This window comes from Nyctibius grandis, chromosome W, assembly GCF_013368605.1.
Source record: "Nyctibius grandis isolate bNycGra1 chromosome W, bNycGra1.pri, whole genome shotgun sequence".
In the NCBI taxonomy this organism is placed as follows: Eukaryota; Metazoa; Chordata; class Aves; order Nyctibiiformes; family Nyctibiidae; genus Nyctibius; species Nyctibius grandis.
Genome location: NC_090694.1, coordinates 23,974,866 through 23,997,607, shown reverse-complemented (window position 1 = coordinate 23,997,607; position 22,742 = coordinate 23,974,866). Strand labels below are relative to the sequence as shown.

Sequence of the window (22,742 nt, the reverse complement as noted above, 5' to 3'; positions counted from 1 at the left end):
AACTGGATGATCTTCAAGGTCCTTTCCAACCCAAACCATTCTGTGATTCTATGATCCCTAACACTGAATGCATAGAGAGGTCCCAGATCTCCAGTTCAAGACATTGGACCAACCTTGGACTCATAAGATGTAAATGTCCATAGATGTAGATGTCCATAGCTGTGTTAGGTTTTCCAGAACAAGGGTGAGGAACAACAGTTTCTCAGGTACTTGCTTTTCCCTTCCTGAAAGCCCACAGTATTTACACTCGAGGGTCAAGATTGCATGAATAATTCTGCTTGGCCTCTGCTGTGCAAAAGCAGCGTAAGAAATAGGTCCCTACGGCTTTGTGCATTTTTTAATTCCTCAGACCTGTCAAGTCTACAGCAAGTTATTCACTACAACACCGCAAACACGATGCAGGGCAGAAAATCAGTCTTGGCTGTCACTCGCTTCGAGGCAGAATCCACAAGGGTACAATTTCCATAACAATAAATAATAAACAGGACTGGGAGATGGACGGGGAAGCTTCAGTCCTGGAAGATCCCAGGGCAATCTATGTTGTACACAAGAGGAACCTTCTGAAACGTGGCCAAGCCCTGCTCAAGATGCTACCCATAACACCTTAGAAATACAACTGAGTTCATTTAGATAATTACTGCACCTTGACAACCAGGAACTTGCACATTCATGAAAGGATATTAACTGGATCCTGAGAATCACATGAAAAACTGAATTGCAAAGTTAAAGGCAAAGAAGTGATGGATGGTCTGAAAATAGAGCCGAGCAGGGATCTGGAGTCTTGGAAACACCCTTTGGAAAGGTGAAGCCATTTCATCATGCAAAGCATCTACCACACTTCCACTACAGAAAGTTAGAAAATACTTTTGCGCTTTATCTAAAGAAAGCAATCAAACGAAAAGTGTAATCCTGAATTTCATTTAAATGGGCAACCGCCGCAATAGGCAACAAGAGATTGAGGCCCTAAGCATCTCCAGTGCCTACAAAATGGTACAGGAAATAGATACAACAGACCACAGAAACTGCTGTCCCAGCACAGACCGCCAACATAGCCTTCTCCAGAGCTGTTAACTAATCATCTAATGAATCAGTTAAATATAAGCCAGTTCCTGAATGTCTTCTAACTATTAATGCCCTTTGCTTTGCTGTTTGCAGGGGGAGAAGAGTCAAGCCAGAGAAGCTTCCCAGTGGATATATATCCACCAGCATATCACGACTAAGGGTGAGCCGGTTTATGGATGCTTTGTCCTCCTTTGCAGGATGCTGTTGGAGCCAGCTCTGCACTCTGAGGTGGCACTGTGCTCACCGGGAGCACTCGGACTGCATGGGATCAGCTGGAGGGCAATGCCCCTCCACTTACAGGTTACAATTATAACCCTGCTTTCCTAAATGTCACCATCTGCAGTTTATGCCAGAGCCTTTAGAAGACATCACAAGATCTATGAGGTCCCTGCATACTAATAGCCAAGCTTTTCTGGAGTTACCGGGAACAAAACTGGGTACAAATACATTATCAAGAGGTCAAACAAGGCTAACAGCTATTTGCTCGCAACGTTCGCAGCTTGCAATGATACATCTCTGAACTACAGAGGAAAATCAAGACTGGCTTTTTGCTTCAGCTGTTCACTCACCTGGAAACCTGCCTGAAGTTGATACAAGTCACGCCTTTACTTTATCCACATTTATTTTGGAAGCACCAAGACATTTTTGTTAATTTTACAAGCCATTTTTCAAGCACACTACTTATCTCCCCCTTTTTCACTTCTTTCTTTGCTACTTTTCCCTGTTTAGTACTATAACCATTTAAATAAAAGCGATTCTAAGATGAAATTGTACAAAGACCCTTTTATTGCAAAGCAAGGATGCTCGGGTATGAGCAGAGTATATCTATGAATTACTAGGACCTGCATTAGTCTTCATTTCAGGGGCACAAAACATAATGAAACCCAAGAGAAGTGACTCCAGCAAACTACGGGGACCTTCAAGTTAAGGGAACAACATTACAAGGGGGGCAAGCTCTTCAGGAAGAGGAAGAGTCCAAAGCACACTCTGTTGCTATAATGCTGAACACATTTGCTCATCTGAAAGCTCACTTACTTAAAGGGGAGCTTCTCGTCGTTTGGCTTGATGCAGCGCATGTAGTGCGGGGTGGTGGCATTCAGAGTCTCCATAAGCAAATGCAGTGAGTTGCGGAACTGAAAGACAAAACCACTCGTTTTGAGGAGGAATGAAGGTACTGTACCTTGCAACCCAAGTTGGCAGGTGCTGCAAGCCCCATGCGGTGCCAGCCTCTGGATGTGACACAGCGTGAACCTCCCCCATCAGCCCAGCACATGCAGGAGCAATTCAGAGAAGACACTGTGGGTTGAGGGCTTCCAGCTCAACAAGGTACAAGAGCAAAAAGTGTTTGCTTGGGACTTTACCCAGTTGGGTCTTGAAAAATCTCCAAGGGTGGAAACAGCACAACCTCTCTGGGCCCTTGTTGCACTGCTTGACTGTCCACACAGGGGTAAAAATGCTCTTTTTCTCAAGTTGTTTCAACTTATGAGCACCATAGTACATTGGGACACAGTCTAGTGAATCCCAGAGTGGCCTCCACCCTCCTTAGACCATGTCTCAACTGCTTGCAGTTAAGACTACTCAAGCCTGCTCTTCCAGAGACACTGCTAGAAGGTGTCCAAAATGCAACAGCCAAACGGTTCCCATCAACATGGGCCATGGGAAGGTCTCCTCACTTCCCCCCAACACCTTTCCATTTATCCCTGCTTCAGACCAAAGAAATAAGATCTCAACTGTAAAAATGTATCTGGATTCCCCTTGCCTCGTTGTTCCCCTGCCACCAACCGACTTTCTCGTATCATACATTACCTGGTGCCCCACCGTTTTCTTGTGCTCCTTATTAGCAGCTTTGATCACTGGTCTGGCAGAACGGACGCTGATTTTGGATGTTCCCTTTCCCACAGAAGTGGTGGGTGCAGCATCCTTCTCATCTTGGAATAAGTCTGCTACCATTTGATACTAAAACAAAAGACAACGCCTGAGCACCTCTAGCCCTGCTCTTTGCTGAATTAACCCACCCAAGTCACATTGCTCTGTTCATTTTTTTTTTACCCATCTTAAACCAGGAAGGAGAAAAAGGGCAAAAAAGTGAAAGCAAGAAGTGTTGCCTACATAAACTATGTCAGCAGGACCACTGGCCATTCTGTTTTGTAGTTCATCAAATCTTGAAATGTGCAAACTAAATCAAACAAGTCAAGAAAAGAGGATGGCTAGCTGCAAGGCTGGATTGCTGAAGTATTGTCCATGGCACAAAACCTCATGAACATGAGGCAACTCTTGCTCCCAGGCTTCATTTCAAGGTATTCATCCAGCCCTGACCGCAGCAAGGACACTACCTGCACAGAACATGCCCCAGGAATGTGGTCTCCACATGAGGACAGGCAGCAGCCCGCTCCCACCATGGCCCCAGAGGCACCCCTGCTTCTCCAAACAATTAAGAGACACCAGCACTTCCTCACTAATCACCTGCATTTCAGCATGAACGAGCAAGGCGACAGCAGGACCGCCATTCTGCAGCCCTGAAAGCACCACATTTAGCTCCTCAGATCCCTCAAGTCTGGGGTTTCTGGCAAGCCAGCAGCAACATTTCCGCTTCGTAAACAGGAGAACAGGTGAGCTGGCAAACACAGTTAATACTGGTTTGTTTGTTTGGTTGGTTTTTAAGGGGCAGGATCTTCAAATTTGCATTAGGCTGGGGAACTTGAATACTAAGCAAGTCACAATAAATCTGGTCTGTTTAGCAGAGCTGTTAAATTTTCACATCTCTAATCCAGCTATGTACCCACACTGGTCACCACTACAGCTGCGCTTACATTCAAACAGTAAATTCTTAAATGTAAGAAAAACCACTGTCACCAGGTGGGATTTCACTTATCATGCTGAGTTGGGCTCCAGCCTGGTGACACTGCCAACGCAGCCGTGATGCCACCCCAGCAGCATGCAGACCACCAGCAATGCCCGCTCTGGAGCACTCGCAGGAGAGGGCACCAGCATCACGCTTCCCTTGTCCGTGGCACGCCATGCCCCACACGTCCATGTGAAAACACTGACACGAGGCAGCAGTGCACCACACATCGTTCTTGCCTCCATCCCAGCCTCCTCTGAAAGCCAAACTTCATAGAATCATAGAAACATGGAATGATTTAGATTGGAAGGGACCTTAAAGATCATCCAGTTCCAACCCCCCTGCCGTGGGCAGGGACAGCTTTCCACTAGACCAGGTTGCTCAAAGCCTCATCCAACCTGGCCTTGAATACTGCCAGGGAGGGGGCAGCCACAGCTTCTCTGGGCAACCTGGGCCAGTGTCTCACCACCCTCACAGCAAAGAATTTCTTCCTAATATCTCATCTAAATCTCCCCTCTTTCAGTTTAAAACCATTCCCCCTCGTCCTGTCACGACTTGCCCTTGTAAAAAGGCCCTCTCCAGCTTTCCTGTAGCCCCTTCAGGTACTGGAAGGCTGCTAGAAGGTCTCCCCAGAGCCTTCTCTTCTCCAGGCTGAACAGCCCCAACTCTCTCAGCCTGTCTTCATAGGAGAGGTGCTCCAGCCCTCTGATCATCTTCATAGCCTCCTCTGGACTCGCTCCAACAGCTCCATGTCAACTTGGTTATATTTCCATTAAGATCCCAGAAGAGTGCAGGGCTTTACCGCTTTGTAGACATTAATGGAGAGTCCTGTGCCATAACGGGCTGCCTGGCTCTCCGCCACATCCCCGGACTGAGACAGGAATATTTCCAGCCTCAATCCCGCAGGCTGTTCACACGGCAGCCTAAATACCACTGTGGAAAGGAAACTGCCTGCATTACATTAGCAAATTGCTTGCAAGCTCCAGGACAGCGCCTGCTAAGGATCTGCTTCATACTCACAGCTTTTATTTTTATCTCTGCAGCTCACTCAACTCCTACCAGAATAAAGGCTCGCACCTTCTTTGCCTGACTTTCTATCCCAAAAAAGACTTCCTGACTGCTGTTGTACTTTGAGGACATGTCACTGTCTTGGGTGCTTTGACTCCTGCAAACAGGGGATGTTTGGGTGGCACATGCTCGAGGCTAGAAGACATCCAACACAGGCTCCACTTTACTATCTCCTGGCTTGACAATGCGGTGAAACTCCCCACTGTAATTTCAGGTTTCAAGATATCTTCTCAACCCATAGCTGGGAGTGCCATCGACCTCTCCGTCCGCTTGCTATTAATACCAGGAATGCTAGCTCCTGCACAAACACTTGACAAGAAACTCAGAGGCAAGATTTCAGCTTGCTTAAAGCAAAACTGGTGCAACTGGGACTGCCTGTAGCAGCCCAGGATCTATTCCACAGATGCTGGGGATAAGCGAGAAGGACAGATCCCTCCTTCCCAACTGGCAGAGTCAAAACCACTGGTGCATAATTCATAATTACAGAGAACTGGAATATAATACCTTAACAGCATGCCCATATGCTTGCAATCAGTATTCAAATCAGCTTCCTGAATTCAAAGAACATCGACTCAACTGTTTTAGCTGACCAGCACTAACAAAACTCATTAGCTGCTTTATAAAGGTTCTTTCACCATCTTGTTGACAGCAGTAATTGCACGCTAATTAGCAGAACGCAATTCTGCCTTGGTGGGAACGCTTCATCGGCAATGCACTTGCTGACGGAGAGGTGTTTCAGTCCTTGTAGTGTTAAATTGAGTGTTCCCCCTTGCCCTGTGTATCACTTTAGAATATAAAGAATGCAGTGAATACCGTATGCAGGCCTGATCCTGAGTACAGGACAAACTCCTCGCAGGATAGCCTTTTGCAGCACAAATTTAAGTTTTAATCAAATTAACACATCTGAGCGTCAGACTCCACGCTGCCACTGCTGCTCTTCTTGGTTCAGAGAAACTGCATTGGTTTTTATAGCAAAAGAAAAAAAAAAATTATTTGTTTATACCCATAGAGGGCACATGCCAGGCAAGAGGCAAAAAAAAAAACCACCCCAGGAAAACAGAATCTGCTGTTAGCAAAAGCAAGAGCAGAAGATCAGGTTTTGGAGGCTTTGCAGGAGGAAGGTGAGGATGTTCCTGCCAAGGGAAGTGCTGCTCTTCCTCCCAGGACAGCACAGCATCGGCATGGGCTGACCACAGCCACCGCTCCCACGTCATTAAAGAAATGGCTCAAAGGCAGAAGTTCATCAAACTATCACCCAAAGCTTCTCAGAGCCAAGTGTTTTAAGCTGGATCACAAATGCAGCTTTTGGGGTCACCTACAGAGGCACCACCATGAATTCACAAGATCCTAATGCCTGAGCTCAAGGAGCATTAGCTTAGTTTGCAGGCCAAGCAAGCCCAAATCTTTGGTCCTCAGGCATACACCATTAACAGCTTAAGAAACTCCATGTTCAGAGGCCAAGCAAACCAGTTGCAAGGAGCAGGGTGTGGTTTTTTTGCTATTAAACCAAAGCCCAGCCCGCTCCGATATTATATTATGGTCCTTATATATATATATAGAGAGAAGATGGTGTTAATAAACCCATTTCAGCATTTTTTTAATTTCTTTTTTTAAGGAATGACTTGCAGGTGGCACCATCCCCACCACTCTACACCACACTACCCCAATGAGTTACAGCTCTCCTCTGCACCTACACCGCAGTGGCTATAGGGAGAAGTCAAACAGAAATCCCCATCAGACACTGCCAGTTCTGCAGCACTACCTCCAACCAGTAACTTCAGCACTGGCTAAATAATTCATCACACAGCATCAATTATTCCTGCAGGTGACTTGGCGTTTCTAATAAGCTCTAATAATGCCCAGTTTTTACCCTGGGAAAGCTGTGAGCTTCCTAAACACACTGAGCTCTTGATCTGGGCATTATTAAAGCCCAGCTTCACAGTTCTTAGACTTGCAACTACCTCTATGAATGAGAAAAATCGCGCATCTTGCCAATCTTCATATGGATTCATTTCTGAGACACATGGCAAGACATCAACAACGCTCAATTAATTTCCTATTCTCATCTCTTACTTTGACAAGAACCAACTCCTGCTTAAAATACTCCTAAAAATAATACCTCTACTACTCCCTCTCCCCTCATCACACTCCTTATTTAGGGTGGCATTTGGAAGGTCACACCCAGCCACAAACCCAAGGGAGGGTGGCACAAATCTGGATACGTGACACATCTGCTTGCAATGTGCAGAGGGGATTCAAAATTTGTAATGCAAAAAATAAATGCAAGTTAAGTTGGTCCGTGCTAGGGAAGGCTTTGAAATAGTTTGGAGAAAAGCAGGTATATTCCTTCCCTACACCACACACGACATCTGGTGGAAACAACGGTGCCCCAGAGTCACGCGGTCTCGGTTTTGGCTGCTGGATGGTGTGCCAGACTTTGCAAGGCTGGATTTTCATACTAGCTTCTTATTAAGGAGAGCTGCTCCTGGAAGGATTAAGGTCATTTAAAGTCTCCACTCATTAGCTGACAATCATAGAATCATTTAGGTTGGAGAAGACCTTTAAGATCATCGAGTCCAACCATTAACCCAGCACTGCCAAGTCCACCACTAAACCATGTCCCTAAGCACCACATCTACATGGCTTTTAAATCCCTCCAGGGATGGGGACTCCACCACTGCCCTGGGCAGCCTGTGCCAATGCTTGACAACCCTTTCCATGAAGAAATTTTTCCTGATATCCAATCTAAACCTCCCCTAGCACAACTTGAGGTCGTTTCCTCTCATCCTATCACTTGTTACCTGGGAGAAGAGACTAACCCCCACCTTGCTACAACCTCCTTTTAGGTAGTTGTAGACAGCAAAAAGGTCTCCCCTCAGCCTCCTTTTCTCCAGGCTAAACACCCCCAGTTCCCTCAGCCGCTCCTCATCAGACTTGTGCTCCAGACCCTTCACCAGCTTTGTTGCCCTTCTCTGGATTCGCTCCAGCACCTCAAGGTCTGTCTTGTAGTGAGGGGCTCAAAACTGAACACAGGATTCAAGGTGCGGCCTCACCAGTGCCGAGTACAGGGGGACGATCCCTGCCCTAGTCCTGCTGGCCACACTAGTGCTGATATAAGCCAGGATGCTGGTGGCCTTCTTGGCCACAATAAAAGACTCAAGGTTGCAGGGGGAATTCATGTTCTGGCTTTAAACAGCAAGAACTTGAAATCCCTAAAAGTCTGCATCATTGACACTTTTAACCCAACCCACCCAAGTGCAGATGCACGCTCATGGAGAAGAGTCAGTATAAAACTAGCTCAGTTCACACGTGCAAGTGGGAAGTCTCCAACTTGAAGCCCACTTGCCAAGCGCATGTTGACTGCAGGCACGACCCACGCTGAAGCCTGCAGAGCCCCACAGCTACTGCTTTTCTGCTTCCAACAGCCCACTGAGTTCACAGCCCTCGGGACTAATGGAGACTTTAAACTTGTGCCAAAAAGCTCTTTACCAGGAGACTGGTATTCGAAGTCAGTCAATACATCTCTGTTAGCACTTGATGCAATGAGGTGTCAGCAAATTGTTTGTACAATACTCAGGAGAGGAAAGGTACGTGGCACAAAATCTTGTAATACAGGAGCGACAGCAAGTGTGATCATCAATATGCATTAATTTGTTAATGTTACATATTGGCAGTGTAAAATAGCTCTACAGCAGCTGCAATGTCTCAGAGTTCATGTTAGATTTCCAGCACTGTATATTAACCCTATTTTTTGCACACTAATTATTAAAGTAATTAAAAGTCGCAGTGCCAAGTATGATTTGCTATAGCTAAGGGGAACAGCTGTTTTCATACAGAAGGGTGGAAGGGTCAGCAACGCTACCGACAATATAGACTATACTGCTGATCGTGGCTTTTAATCCCAGGATCACCTCTGGCTTCACATGCTTTTGAGAACACCTTCAGTGCCAGGTGATGGGTGGGGAGCTCCAAGAAAGAGTTAAGGGGGATTTACACTGCCGTGTAACTGGCTGTTCCTGATTTTTGCTCTTGGTGACCAAAAAAAGAAGAGGATCACCAAGTTTGCAAAGGATTTTTCTGATGCACCTCAACGGGACACCAACACCAGTGTGGAGGAGAGCAGAGGACCACTCACATCCACACCTGGGTGCAACCATAGCCCCCAGCAGCCTCATCCCTCCTCTCCCCACTTATTCCCTCCTCTACACCCCATTTATTTCCTTTTTTTTTTCTGCTGTTCACGTAGGTGCCTCCAACCACTTTTGCATACCCAACCTGCTATGGTGCGGCATGGCACAACAATGCAACCATGAAGCTCACACTTTGGAAAGCAACAGTGCTGATTATCTCCCAACTCACTGCTTTTTACCTTGCTGGCTTTCAGGATGTTGATCTGTTCCTCATACACGGTGTCCCTGTTCTTCTCCAGAAATCCCTCGCTCTGGTATTCCACCTAGCAGGAGACAAAGGAAGAAATCCAGAGGGTAAAGTCCAACTGCACAGGAACAAGGTGCTGTGTCCCACCACTCTCCCACTGTCAGAAGCTCACCTGAAAAACCTTAGAGGGAGAAGGAGGGGAACAACTGGAATTTAAAGGTCACTTTTTATCAAAGAAAGTGAATCTGAATGGAAGCAAAATCCTTACTGCAAACACAGATTGTTTCTTAGTCATTAAACTGCTCTGTAAGGGACCCAACCACACTTCCATGGAAACCAGGGGTAAAAATACAACGATCATCAGTCCCTCTGCATGCTCTTTCATTCACTCTTGAACTCCTTGTAAGCTAATCAGTAAGATCTCCTGACTACATCTCTTGTAGGTCTCTTGGTTTTGAGACTGCAGAGGGTTGGGAAGCACAGGAAGAATTTTAAGAGGACAGCTGAAAATGTTATTTTTTACATTTGAAGTCAGCTGAAATAACTGATCACAAAGCAGACAGGCAAAGCTTGCAAAGGAAAAACATTTGTGAGGGATACACATACAAAATCACATGTCTAAGGAAATGCAAGTATCAACCTTTGCCATGAAAAGTGCCGCTCACATCCAGAGCGCGCCCGGTTAGAAGTTCCTGTGCAGGATCACAGCACCCACATGTCATGTGGCTCCTCGGACACGTCCCCAGGTTGGCATTTTCCTTTCTAACAAATGTGTTCTGGATAACTGCAAGCTTCTAAGATTCTTATTTGCAGTGAGTGACACCTGTCACATCAGGGTTTCAAATGAAGCTGGAGCCCATGGATGAGATCCTACAGCACTAAACATTGGGATTTAAAGACCCGCAATTGGCATCATCTCCCTCAAAAGGGTGGGATCAGCCCAGGGTCACCTCTCACGTGCTTCTCTCTGTATTGCGCCTTGCTGATGTTTGCAGCTCCTGCTCTTCAAAAATAATTCCCTTTTCCAATACATTTTCAGTCAATCTGCCCTTACAGAAATTCATTTCACTGCAGCTTTGAGAAAGAGGATTTTTCTCTCCTCTAGAAAGTGCAACTATTTAAAGCTTAGCGCAATAGTTCGGAGGCTGAAGTCCTCCAAGCTGATCTAGATTTGAGCACTGAATCGAGATTACTGCCAACCAGGCATCCCTATTGCCAAAAAGCAGCTCGCCGGTGCTATAAACTAATTTTTTCTTCGTGTGGCTCTTCATTTCCTCCATGCATTACTGCGTTCAATTCCCAGCACGTGCAGTGGGCACACGGCTACCTTATCGGCAAAGTGCACAATGATGAAGGAGGTGTTGGACATGCGGGGCTTCTGGAAGTGCTGGCTGCTGGCATGCCGGTTGTACAGCTTCTGTGCCCAGTTCTGGTCGGTGCCTTTGGGAACCTGGATGGGGAGGAAATTGGACCAAAGAGTCATAGTCAGGCATGCAAAGAGGGTGTGGGAAGGTTTTGGAGGAACCTTCCTTGTGGGCTTCTTGTAGTCCACATGGGCTACAGGAATATTTGAGAAATTAAGTCCACTCTTCCAGTTCTGGGAGCAGGTGCTATTTTATTTCACAGAATCATAGACTGGTTGGGGTTGGAAGGGACCTCTGGAGATCATCTAGTCCAACCCCCTGCCAAAGCAGGGTCACCTAGAGCACATTGACTCAGACGGAACTTCCCATGTTTCAGTTTGTGCCCATTGCCCCTTGTCCTGTCACTGGGCACCACTGAGAAGAGTCTGGACACATCCTCTTGAGACCCGCCCCTAAGGTATTTGTAAGCATTGATAAGATCCCCCCTCAGTCTTCTCTTCTCCAGGCTAAACAGACCCAGCTCCCTCAGCTTCTCCTCATAAGAGAGAGGCTCCAGTCCTCTGATCATCTTTGTAGCCCTCCGCTGGACTCTCTCCAGTAGTTCCTTGTCTTTCTTGAACTGGGGGGCCCAGAACTGGACACAGTACTCCAGGTGTGGCCTCACCAGGGCAGTGTAGAGGGGGAGGGTAACTTTCCTTGACCTGCTGGCCACACTCTTCCTCATGCACCCCAGGACACCATTGGCCTTCTTGGCCCCAAGGGCACATTGTTGGCTCATGGAGAACTTGTTGTCCACCATAACTCCCAGGTCCTTCTCCACAGAGCTGCTTTTCAGCAGGTCAACACCCAACCTGTACTGGTGCATGGGGTTATTCCTCTTGAGATGCAGAACCCTACAACTTGCCTTTGTTGAACTTCATGAGGTTCCTCTCTGCCCAGCTCTCATTTCCATGTATATTCTTGACAAACACACTAAAATTTCATTTCCAGTGAAAAATACCCAAATGCTGGTTTTGCTCCAACAGCCAGAACAGCTCTTGCAGGAAAAAAAAAAAAATTAATAAAAGTAGTATTTTTGCATTTAAGTTACATTAATTGCTCAGGCACCAACGTTACTTTTTAATGCAGTTTTTGGTGACCAAATAGTTTCATAAACTGCCACCTGAGACAACAATCAAGAGGTTCTATTAAATTTAAATTAATAATGATAATAAAATAACTTTAAAATATTAAAATAATAATAAAAATCATAATTCTTAAGAAACCTCTGCCTCTCAGCAGGCTGGCAGTGGGGTCACTCGGATCCCAAACACATTAACCCCAGCTGCACACAGGGTTGGGACTTCAGACCCACATACCCATCCTACCACAGCCAAATGATTCCCACATCCCCCTTCCATACATCCAACACTCTGTACCATGAACCTCCTGGATGTCAAACACTCCTCCTGCACCCTATTTGCACTGAAATCAGAGTGCAAGCCCTACATGGACCGACCCTTGAAAGGATTTGGCCGTGGTACACCAAGCTATCGGGTGTTGCCTAAGACATTGCTTTGGTAGGATGGTGCAGAGAACAGAGAAATCATAAAAAACTGCAATGACTAAAAAAACCTCACAGCACTACCTGTGCAGCAAGGGAATGGGCTATTTTTCCACAAATCAGCAGTCACAAGGAAGGTTTGAGCTTCCTTTCCTACCCAGCATCTGCAGTTTTTACTGACATAGTGCCAAGATCAGGAAAAAACAACATAATTTGTTTTTCTGTTATTATTTTGTAAGCACATATAGCTGCATAGCAGCGTATAACAATATATTTTAACTTCTGATACTCTCATGAATTACAATTCCCATCAAGACTCATTTTTTTTAGGGGTTGTTTAGGTCCCTTTCTGTTAACCGGCCAAAACCCACAAAACTTTCCAAAAAAAAAAAATAAGGGCATTTGAAGAAATCACCACGGCTGTAAATATCTGTTATTTTGTACTTTTCCAGCGCAACAAGTTTGCCCCAAAGCAAAATCCTTGTTTCCTTTGGTTTTCAAGAAATGAAATTGTTACACTTGAGGGTTGGGGACCACAGCTGATGGGGTTCATAGAATGGTTTGGGTTGGAAGGGACCTTAAAGATCAGCCAGTTCCAACCCCCCCTGCCATGGGCAGGGACACCTTCCACTAGACCAGGTTGCTCAAAGCCCCATCCAACCTGGCCTTGAACACTGCCAGGAAGGGGGCAACCACAGCTTCTCTGGGCAACATGGGCCAGGGTCTCACCACCCTCACAGGAAAGAATTTCTTCCTCATATCTAATCTAAATCTCCCCTCTTTCAGTTTAAAACCATTACCCCTCATCCTATCACTACAAGCCCTTGTAAAAAGCCCCTCTCCAGCTTTCCTGTAGGCCCCTTCAGGTACTGGAAGGCTGCTAGAAGGTCTCCCCAGAGCCTTCTCTTCTCCAGGCTGAACAGCCCCAACTCTCTCAGCCTGTCCTTCATAGGAGAGGTGCTCCAGCCCTCTGATCATCTTCATGGCCCTCCTCTGGACTCACTCCAACAGCTTCATGTCCTTCTTCTGTTGGGGGCCCCAGAGCTGGACTCAGCAATGCAGGTGGGGTCTCATGAGAGCAGAGCAGATGGGCAGAATTACCTCCCTCGACCTGCTGGCCACGCTGCTGGTGATACAGCCCAGGATACAGTTGGCTTTCTGGGCTGCAAGCGCACATTGCCGGCTCATGGTGAGCTTCTCATCAACCATCATCCCCAAGTCCTTCTCCTCAGGGCTGCTCTCAATCTATTCTCCGCCCAGCCTGTATTTGTGCTTGCGATTGACCCGAACCACATGCAGGACCTTGCACTTGGCCTTGTTGAACTTCATGCGGTTCTCACGGGCCCCTTCTCAAGCCTGTCAAGGTCCCTCTGGATGGCATCCCTTCCCTCCAGTGTGTTGACGGCACGACACAGCTTGGTCTCGTCATCAGACTTGCTGAGGGCGCACTCAATCCCACTGTCCATGTGGCCGACAAAGGTGCTAAACAGGACTGGTCCCAATACAGACCCCTGAGGAACGCCACTCGTGTCCACTTGGACATTGAGCCGTTGACCGCAACTCTTTGAGTGCGACCATCCAGCCAATTCCTTATCCACTGAGTGGTCCATCCGTCAAGTCCATGTCTCTCCAATTTAGAGACAAGGATGTCATGCAGGACAGTGACGTTGGGTGGGACAGTTCATCCCCATCCCTCCTGCCTGCCTGGCAGCGATGGGAAGGGCAACAGGCTGATGAACCCTCCATCACTGCTTCCCATGAGAGGACAGCAATGGTGACACATACACGCAGTTTTTAACAAAAAATGGCTACCCGGATTACTTAGGCTAGAAAAAGAGAAGAGTCAAGAAGAAAAGCGTTAGTCAATATTTAAAATTAGATGGGACAAAGCTTAGAAACCACAGAGCAATTGCGCCATGTCAGGGAAAGCTCTGGATCATCCATCAGGTCTTTACATAAACCTTTGTATGAGAAGTGACAGAGGAAATAGGGGCAGCAAACAGTGAGAAGGAAAACTTGAGACAGATGAGGAATATTCCTTTATCCTGCTCTGAAACAGCCTTTGATTTCACAGCAGCAAGTCAAAACACGCCAGAAGGGTTCTGGACACAGGGATGAGCAGCTCTTGCCTACCCATGGTAACTGGAAGAAGTGGCTGAATTAAATGCAGCAGCCACTCGTGCAAGCTGTGCTATCCCAGAAGTATTTTATATTCCACAGTAGTAAGTGTAGTCAATTATGGATACACATAGAAATAATATAGATTATATATAAATATTAAAAGGTATGTATTTATGCAATTATATACATATTTTATTTATGCAAGCTAGATATGCATATTTAAACTACATAGTTATATAAATGTAGATAGGTTTCTTTTCATCAGTTATATTTCATATTTATATGTAAAAAAACATCCTTTCTGGATGTTTTGGTTCAACAAGAGCAAGTGCCGGGTCTTACACTTCAGCCACAACAACCCCATGCAGCGCTACAGACTGGGGGAAGAGTGCTTAGAAAGCGGCCCGGTGGAAAGAGACCTGGGGGTGCTGATCAACAGCCGGCTAAACATGAGCCAGCAGTGTGCCCAGGTGGCCAAGAAGGCCAATGGCATCCTGGCCTCTATTATGAATAGTGTAGCCAGCCGGTCTAGGGAAGTGATCGTCCCTCTCTACTCGGCACTGGTGAGGCCGCACCTTGAATACTGTGTTCAGTTCTGGGCCCCGCACTTCAAGAAAGATGTTGAGGTGTTGGAGTGAGTCCAGAGGAGGGCGACCAAGCTGGTGAAGGGTCTGGAGGGTCTGACCTATGAGGAACGGCTGAGAGAGCTGGGGTTGTTTAGCCTGGAGAAGAGGAGGCTCAGAGGTGACCTTATTGCAGTCTACAACTACCTGAAGGGAGGTTGTAGTGGAGTGGGAGTCGGCCTCTTCTCCCAGGCAACTAGCAATAGGACAAGAGGACATAGCCTCAAGCTTCGCCAGAGGAGGTTCAGGTTGGACATTAGGAAGCATTTCTTCTCACAAAGGGTCATTAGACATTGGAATGGGCTGCCCAGGGAGGTGGTGGAGTCACCATCTCTGGATGTGTTTAAGAAAAGACTGGACATGGCACTTAGTGCCATGGTCTAGTTGACATGGTGGTATCAGGGCAACGGTTGGACTCTATGATCCCAGAGGTCTCTTCCAACCTGATTGATTCTGTGATTCTGTGGAGCGATCAATTAGGTCTCTCCTGTTCAGGACTGAGCCGCTGGTGCAGAGCAGGAGCACAGCAACCACCTAAACTGCAGAGAGCAGATTTATCCTGCACCAGCTCTCTTTCAGACCATCCACTTGGCTGAAAAATCTGCTTATCTCAGAGATGAACTTCAAAGGCATCACTCCTGCCTCCCAGAAAGAGGGTTTCACCATAGCCGCACCGCTCCCTGCACATCGTTGTGCAGCCTGGGTATTTTTAGCTGCCTGAGAAGCACCTGATAGAGACCAAGTCTCAGAAATAAAAACTAACAGGGTCGTTATCTGTACTATTATAACAGCTTTTGGTATTGGCTTGGCAGTTTAAGGCCTTTAGAGCCACTGAGAAAGTGATTTAGAGACTATCTCATCAGTGCAAGACTTTTTTTAGGGGACAGGGAAGAGGAAAACCGACTGCCTTGCAAGTATTGTATGGAAATCCCTAAACAAGAAAAACCTTAGACCAGTAATTTCACAAGGTCACTGCTTCTGCTCGTCTGCCCTCACCGTCCCTCCGCCCATCACTCTGCATAAAAATTGGTCGGGCAGCGTAATCCTGGCCAGGGTCACCTCCCATCTCCATACACCGTCCTCTGAGCTGCCAGGAGCTACTGCAACCAAAATCAAACCTACCCAGCATGGCCAGGGCCAGCCCCCGGGCTTGAGTCCACCACTTTCATATCAGAAGCGTTGCAGGGTGAAGAACTCACCACGACCAAGGAGATGTTTGGAGCTGCTTGGACTAAAGGGTGATATTCCCTCCAGCATCACTTCCAACAGAAGGACAATTAACTCAATAAAAGCAACAAAGGTCTGTTCAAATCTAATGATCTAAAAGTCAACCCTCTGAAAACACAATAGGAGTTAATCACATTTTATTTCTTTTCTCCTTATCACTCCGCAGAATCACAGACTGTTTGGGGTTGGAAGGGACCTCTGGAGATCATCTAGTCCAACCCCCTGCCAAACCTCCTTCTCAACCTCACATTAAAGATTTCTTTTAAAAAAAAAAAAAAAAAAAAAAAAATCCATACTGTGAAGCGAGAAAGTTAGCAACAAACCCTCTGCATTTGCGCTAATGTTTCATTATGTTGCCAGGACCTCCTCGATGCCATTTCAAGTCCCACTGTTGTACATGCTAACGAGATGACTTGCAATTACCCTATTGTAGTTCTGCGCCCACTGGGTCCAGCTCTCCCCGAGAGGTGAAACGCTGCTGCTGGTGATGCAGGGGTGAAGGTTTTCATCCATAAAGCTGTGCTTTCAGTTGACAGGCTTTGCTGAAATTTTCATAAAGCTGGAGAACACTTGCAGGTCATTATAAAAGAGCCGATTACAGGGCCTGTGATTAACAACAGCATTCCCCACTGACAGGTAAATACCCAGATAATTGGCATTTGATGTAGGGGGGAACAGGTTTTGTATTTTATTTTTTTTTGTCAAAAAAAAGCATGGATGAAAAACGTAGTAGCAAGCAGATCTACAGCAAAGTTGCCCATATTGCTGCTGGTGCACAGGAGTTACTGTGTCTAATGCAATGTCACCAGCTGCAACCAGTGCCAGGTGCTTCAGAGAAGAGCAAAGGGCATTATCAGCCAACAAGGCATGATGGAAACTTTCCTTATGGTCCTCACAATACCCAGGAGCTGGCTCAAGCCTGAAGAATTTAACAGGCTTAATAGTGCAGAGACCAAATGAAATGGTGCTGAATATCAAGCAAATAATCCAACCTCCTTCTGAGCCAGCACTGGCTAAGATGCTGTTTTAAGGGCATCAAATTAAGTTTAATTTGTTCTCATTTTTAAGGAGTCTTCCCAAGACTGGATTTGAAAAGGGCAAAGCCCCAACTCTGGCTCATCGCAAAGAGATAGTTGGAGTGTCTGTACCTCAGACAAGGGCTGAGCTCGTGGGACGTGCAGGTTGAGACAGCCCCGTCATGCCTGGGAAGGCAGCCCTGTTGCACGGAGGAGAGCAGCTACTGGACAGGTCACCTCGCTTCCAGACAAGTCATACATCTCCTTAGATCCCAACAGGGACACTAGTCTGAATAATGGATCCAAAGCCTTTCCCTCTGATGCAACATGACAGTCCTGCCCTCAGGCCACTGGATCTGACCCATACCCATGGATCCCACTGAGCCAACAAGAATTCGTTGTGTCCTTCTCATCACCTTGGCTATCCTGGTAAGGGGCTCGTTCTCTTCTTCAGCTCTCTCACCACCCCTTGCCTCACCCTTCCCTGCCCTCGCTCAAAAACCCTCAAAGCCCTTCCACAGTCAGTAAGACATTTCCTGGCACAGAATATATCCAAGTCTCAATGGAAACTCTTCCCAAAGACAACTTGTTGATGACACCATAGCAAAACCAGTCTGAGGCTCCACAAGGCAGCCACATTCAGCATGAAGGCAGTCACCATCCCCTTCCAACAGGCCCTCTACGAGCTGCTCTGCCCAGTGTAGGAGCCCTTTTCATCACAGCATAACACTGAGCTCTCCTGTTGAGATGACTGTACCTAAAGACTCTGGACTTTCCATCTATTCTTCACACCAAAGACCTTCCAAACTGGCATCACAACTTCCCCAAAAAAATCTCCCATCTTACATTTCTTGTTCCTAGATATATTTGATAATTCATGACTGAACAAGGAGTGAACAAAGAGTCTAACCTTTCTTACGGATTCTCATGAAAGGGTTGCCGTTCTGGCATTTCTACTCAACTTTTTAGCAAGATTTGATTTAGGCTCTTATGAGAGACAGATGATAAAAAATAGCAAACTACTCTCCCAACATTACAAGCTTGGTTTAAAAGAACCAAACCAACCAACCACAAACCCAAAGCTCAGAAAAGCCAAGGGAAGACACAATTCCAAACCCCAACAGAAGAATGCTGAAGGAATGGCTAAACAAGAAGCCTACACAACTGAAGACACTTCAACAGGTCACCCCTGGCTTCTGCTTCTCTATCTCAAAGGAGCAGAAGGGACATGCAATTTCAGTCTTCTGCAAAACTTGTGTGAAATTCAGGCCTGCCTGAAATCAGTCAGAGCTTGGCATTGACTTCAGCAAATCCTCATTATGTGGCTGATGTCCCTTGACACTGCAAGGTTAACCAAACAGGAGACCCTCCCAGACACGTTTTTTTCTATATGCCATGTGCCACTGAAGCACAGATTCCAGCATCTGAAGTCTGTACACTAAATGCAATCGACTTTACCCCAAAGAGCTATCGCAAGAGGATTCAGGTTTCCCTTGGGACAAAATAAGGCTTGAAGCAGGGAGGAACTCCAGCTCCTGAATAATACCGAAGGAACTGAAAGTCACAAGCAATGACTATCCCTATGTGCAGCCAGGCCAGAAACACGAGCTCTGGCAATACACGGTGAGAGCAGGTACTCAAGTTGGTAGCAAACATCCACCAAGGAGGTTCTGAATGGTCCTAAAGCAAAGCAAATGCCAACAGCCTACCCTAACCATGAACACCCCAGCAACGCATGTGAAAGGAGATGTTCACCCTCTTGCAAGCTACCACAGGTTAAAGCCCATTCTTTAACCTTTTATAAAAATAAAAACATTGGTGAAAAGGTGGGTGGTGCTCTTTACCTTGCACTCTTCATCCAGTAGGTCCAAGATGCCAAGTTTAGCCTCTATAAGGTCTATACAGGGCTGATTATCATAGAAGTCTATTAGAGTCCAAGGGATCCCCTCCTTTATGTACTCTTCTTGTTCCAGCTTAAACACGTGCTGAGAGTGGAAAAAGAGCAGAGTTACTGACCGTGACCCCAGCCAGCCCCTTCCCCGTTCACCCACTCGTCCCCACTGGAGTAGAGTATTCCCTCAGCACATCCAGAAGCCATAGAAGCTTTAGGTGCCCTCACATACAGCTTTGTACAGGCTCTGCCATTTACACAATCTAGCTTCTGGCAAGGAAAATAAAAGCATTATGCTAGGAAACCATGGGGCAAGGGGGAAAAAAAAGGCTTTAAATGACTTTCAGTAGAAAATTACTGAAGCTGTCACTACATTTAGGTGGGAGCCATATATTGAAGTGACAATGACATATATATCTCTGGGATTGAGAAAAATCCTTCTCTCTTTTAGTGCTCTGCTGATAAAACGAGTGACCTGCAGCAGGTTCACATGCTGGGAACCAAGCCAGGGCTGAGCGCCTGTGCCCCTATCTGTGAGCAGAGCTTCACAAAGAGCACCCATCGTCCTAGAAGGGATATCAACAGCAGTATCTAACCAACTCAGGAACATTTCTATTGCAGATTCTTATCTAAAAAAAAAAAATAATCATCTTTGCATGGCTTATATATCTCAGACCTCTGGCCAAGCAGATAAATTGTCTATGGCTATTTCAGAGAGACTCTATTAAAAAAATGATTTTTCAAATGCACTTTTTTCTTCAAAGATAGCTTTTTAAAATCTCTTCAAACATGTCATCTTGGAGTTTGAATTTATAAGCTTCAGAAGTGATAGTTGGGCATACTAAGGAAGACACTAATAGTGCAAATACAATCCATAATTTACTTTTCATTTTTAGCAGCAGTGATCTGATGCATTAGATATACTGAAAATGTTCATGTCCATACTGTTTCAAAGTGCCAAACTACTCCACAGTACTTAGCTGCTCAAATTTAACAAGTTTTCCCCTTATATCCTGAAATTAATAGTATTTTTTTTTTCCCTGCTTACAACAAAAGCAGAAGACAACCCCTTACTGGTTTCATTTCCAGTGCAGGTAAAGTGCTTGTATCTAAGAAAATAGAAGAACCTCAGGTTTTTGTGAGGCATGTCCAAGTGCAAAATGGGGAGCGTATCCAATCCTGCTATTTAATACAGAGTTTTCGTTGCGGAGGTTTAAGCCACACTTAATAGGCAGGTTTCCACCCACGCTTTGTCTTACACTGGAAATCAGGACTTGGCACAAGACCATCTAGGTTTCGGTTTAAGATTGAAAATATGCAAAAAAAAAAATTGGCAAACTTCAGTGAACCTTTGCATAAACAATTTGCAAACCTGCTTCCAGTATCAAGCTTATCAATCAACCAAGCAACATTTTCAACCTGATATGAATATTTAGTGCAATTGTAATGCACAATTATTGCCCGGGAGAGATGGTATCCCAAGGATTACGTTCACGCTGGCCATGCAATCCAGCCAGGCTGCAAGTAAATGCCATTAAGCGGAGGCCAAGCATACAATAATCCAGCCTTGATACATTTTCTGCCAAGTTTTATGGAACATTTCCAAGCTGACCTTACCGAGTTGAACTGCTGCTGGAGCTTTTCGTTGGCATAGTTGATACAAAACTGTTCAAAGCTATTCACTTCAAAAGTTTCAAACCTGCAAAGCAATGAATAAATCAGCATTAACCGACGCTTCATCTCAAAATCTACTTTTTCTCTGCAACGGTGTCATCTGCATGATGGGGAACACCAGTTATTCAACTGTCTCTTCGCATTCCTCTTATCCCAAATCTACACTTTATTCCTCATTCCCTGAGATGTCTCTCTTTCCTTGCCACAACTCAAGGGATTCAAGAGGTCTCTTCTGCTACGCACAAATGAGATATTCGGTACGACTGTAGCTTCCTGCCCATCAGCCAGTTGTGCTGAGATGAGAAATGTAACAGCCTCTCTCGGGGAAAAATATTATGAAATATTCAGTCCAAATATATTCACTGTAAAGGTGACAGAGGACCAGTAGCTGCTGTCTTAAAAGATTCAACGTAGTATTTTTAATGTAATTCAACAGAGCAGAAAAAGAAGGTATTAAATTCATAATTATAGCCTCTGTATTGCATCCCTGATAGCACAAAAATTAGATAGGTGTGAGCGAGTGACTTCTGGAAGGCAGAGGAAGAAATGGTGCTTTCACCTCCAAATCCAACCCCTTCCTTAGAGGGAGTTTGGTGTTGGTCTCAGTGATCCCCCTCTTCACCAGGGCTTCCAAAGCTCCCCTTGTAGAAACGTTATCCTACCCCTCCACAAGCCACCAGCCAACTCCAAACCAAGCTCAAAACTGGCTTCATAGTCACAATTAGAAAAGAAAAAATAGAAAAAATACACAATTTTAATAACAAAAACTACAGGCAAGCAGCAGAGAGCCAGCGGAGCCCCTGAGGCGGTCAAGACTGAAGCACGTGACACACAGGGACAGGCACACAGAGCTAAGGTTTGCTCTTAAAAAAAAAAAAAAAAAAGACATTTTTCAGCTACCACAGGGAATTATGTTATTTATATTTCTATTTTCAAGGCACAGTTGGAAGGGGGAGGAAAAAAAAAGTCTTTGACACATGACTGTAAGGATTAAACTAAGGGAAGAAGTGGCAAGGCTCCCTGTGCTTAACAAATAAGCTGCTGTAACGATAAATGCGCAGTGAAATAATTGCTCGGGTAAGAGGTGCTGTAGGAGCTGGCAGAACAGTCATAAAGCACTAAGCAAATGAAGCCCTTTTTTTTCCCCAAAATCAGTATTTCTGGTACTTTCTGAGGATGACCTGGCTGTTAGCCATGTGATGCAGTTACTCCCCAGGTGCTGCCAGGTGGCAATGCCTTCACCACGCAATGGAAAAGGAAAAAGAAAAGGGGGAATGGGAAAAAGGAACCACTTCTGTGCTTTTATCTTCCCAGCAGCCCTCAAGGAAACCCAGGACCCACTCTACCTCCACCTGCCCTGGGGTCGGCATTGCCTCCGGAGCTGATGCAGTCTGTGCCAAGCAGAGGATGCTCAATCCCTCCCCTGCCCCAGGAACAAAACTTTACAATCTTTAATGCAACAAAATCTGGTGTCTGGGACCAATAAATGTTTATATTAAACACGTGGCCAGAGCTTCAGTGATGAACACGTCCTTGAAGAGCTCCTGCTGTGCTTGATCTTGGTTGCGTGGCTGTCACACCGAGCAGATCGGTGCCTTCAGCTCTTGCAACTAAAAGGACATGACTTTCCCAGGACTCCTTGGAAATACCAACTCCTACATGTTCACGATCAGAGCAGCAGGGCAAGAAAAGATTGAATTAAAACAGAGATGGAGAGGCATGGCAAGCTAAGTGGAAAAATGCAATGAGAGCAGCGGAACAAGAGGAAAAATATAACTGAGTGGAAACTCTTTTTTCCGCTTCAGAGACACCAGATGTGATTTATGAACCTCTCGGCGAGTGTTGGCTGGGGCAGAGCAGCTGTACAACACCAACTCCAAGGGAGATTTCACAAAGTCGCTAATTAAAGGACTCTGCCAGCGTGATTTGCTAAT

General features: G+C 45.8%; 2 protein-coding genes across 2 annotated transcripts in view; both read right to left on the bottom strand.

The window, feature by feature from the left end:
• The window catches only part of LOC137675727 (adenosine 5'-monophosphoramidase HINT2-like), a 406,008-nt gene that overhangs the window by 215,241 nt on the left and 168,025 nt on the right, over positions 1-22,742 (bottom strand).
• The window catches only part of LOC137675643 (unconventional myosin-Vb-like), a 193,713-nt gene that overhangs the window by 93,950 nt on the left and 77,021 nt on the right, over positions 1-22,742 (bottom strand). The window contains 6 exon segments of the mRNA XM_068421828.1: positions 2,098-2,195; positions 2,869-3,018; positions 9,342-9,425; positions 10,677-10,799; positions 19,088-19,228; positions 20,752-20,833. Coding sequence (XP_068277929.1) covers positions 2,098-2,195; positions 2,869-3,018; positions 9,342-9,425; positions 10,677-10,799; positions 19,088-19,228; positions 20,752-20,833 — 678 coding nt within the window.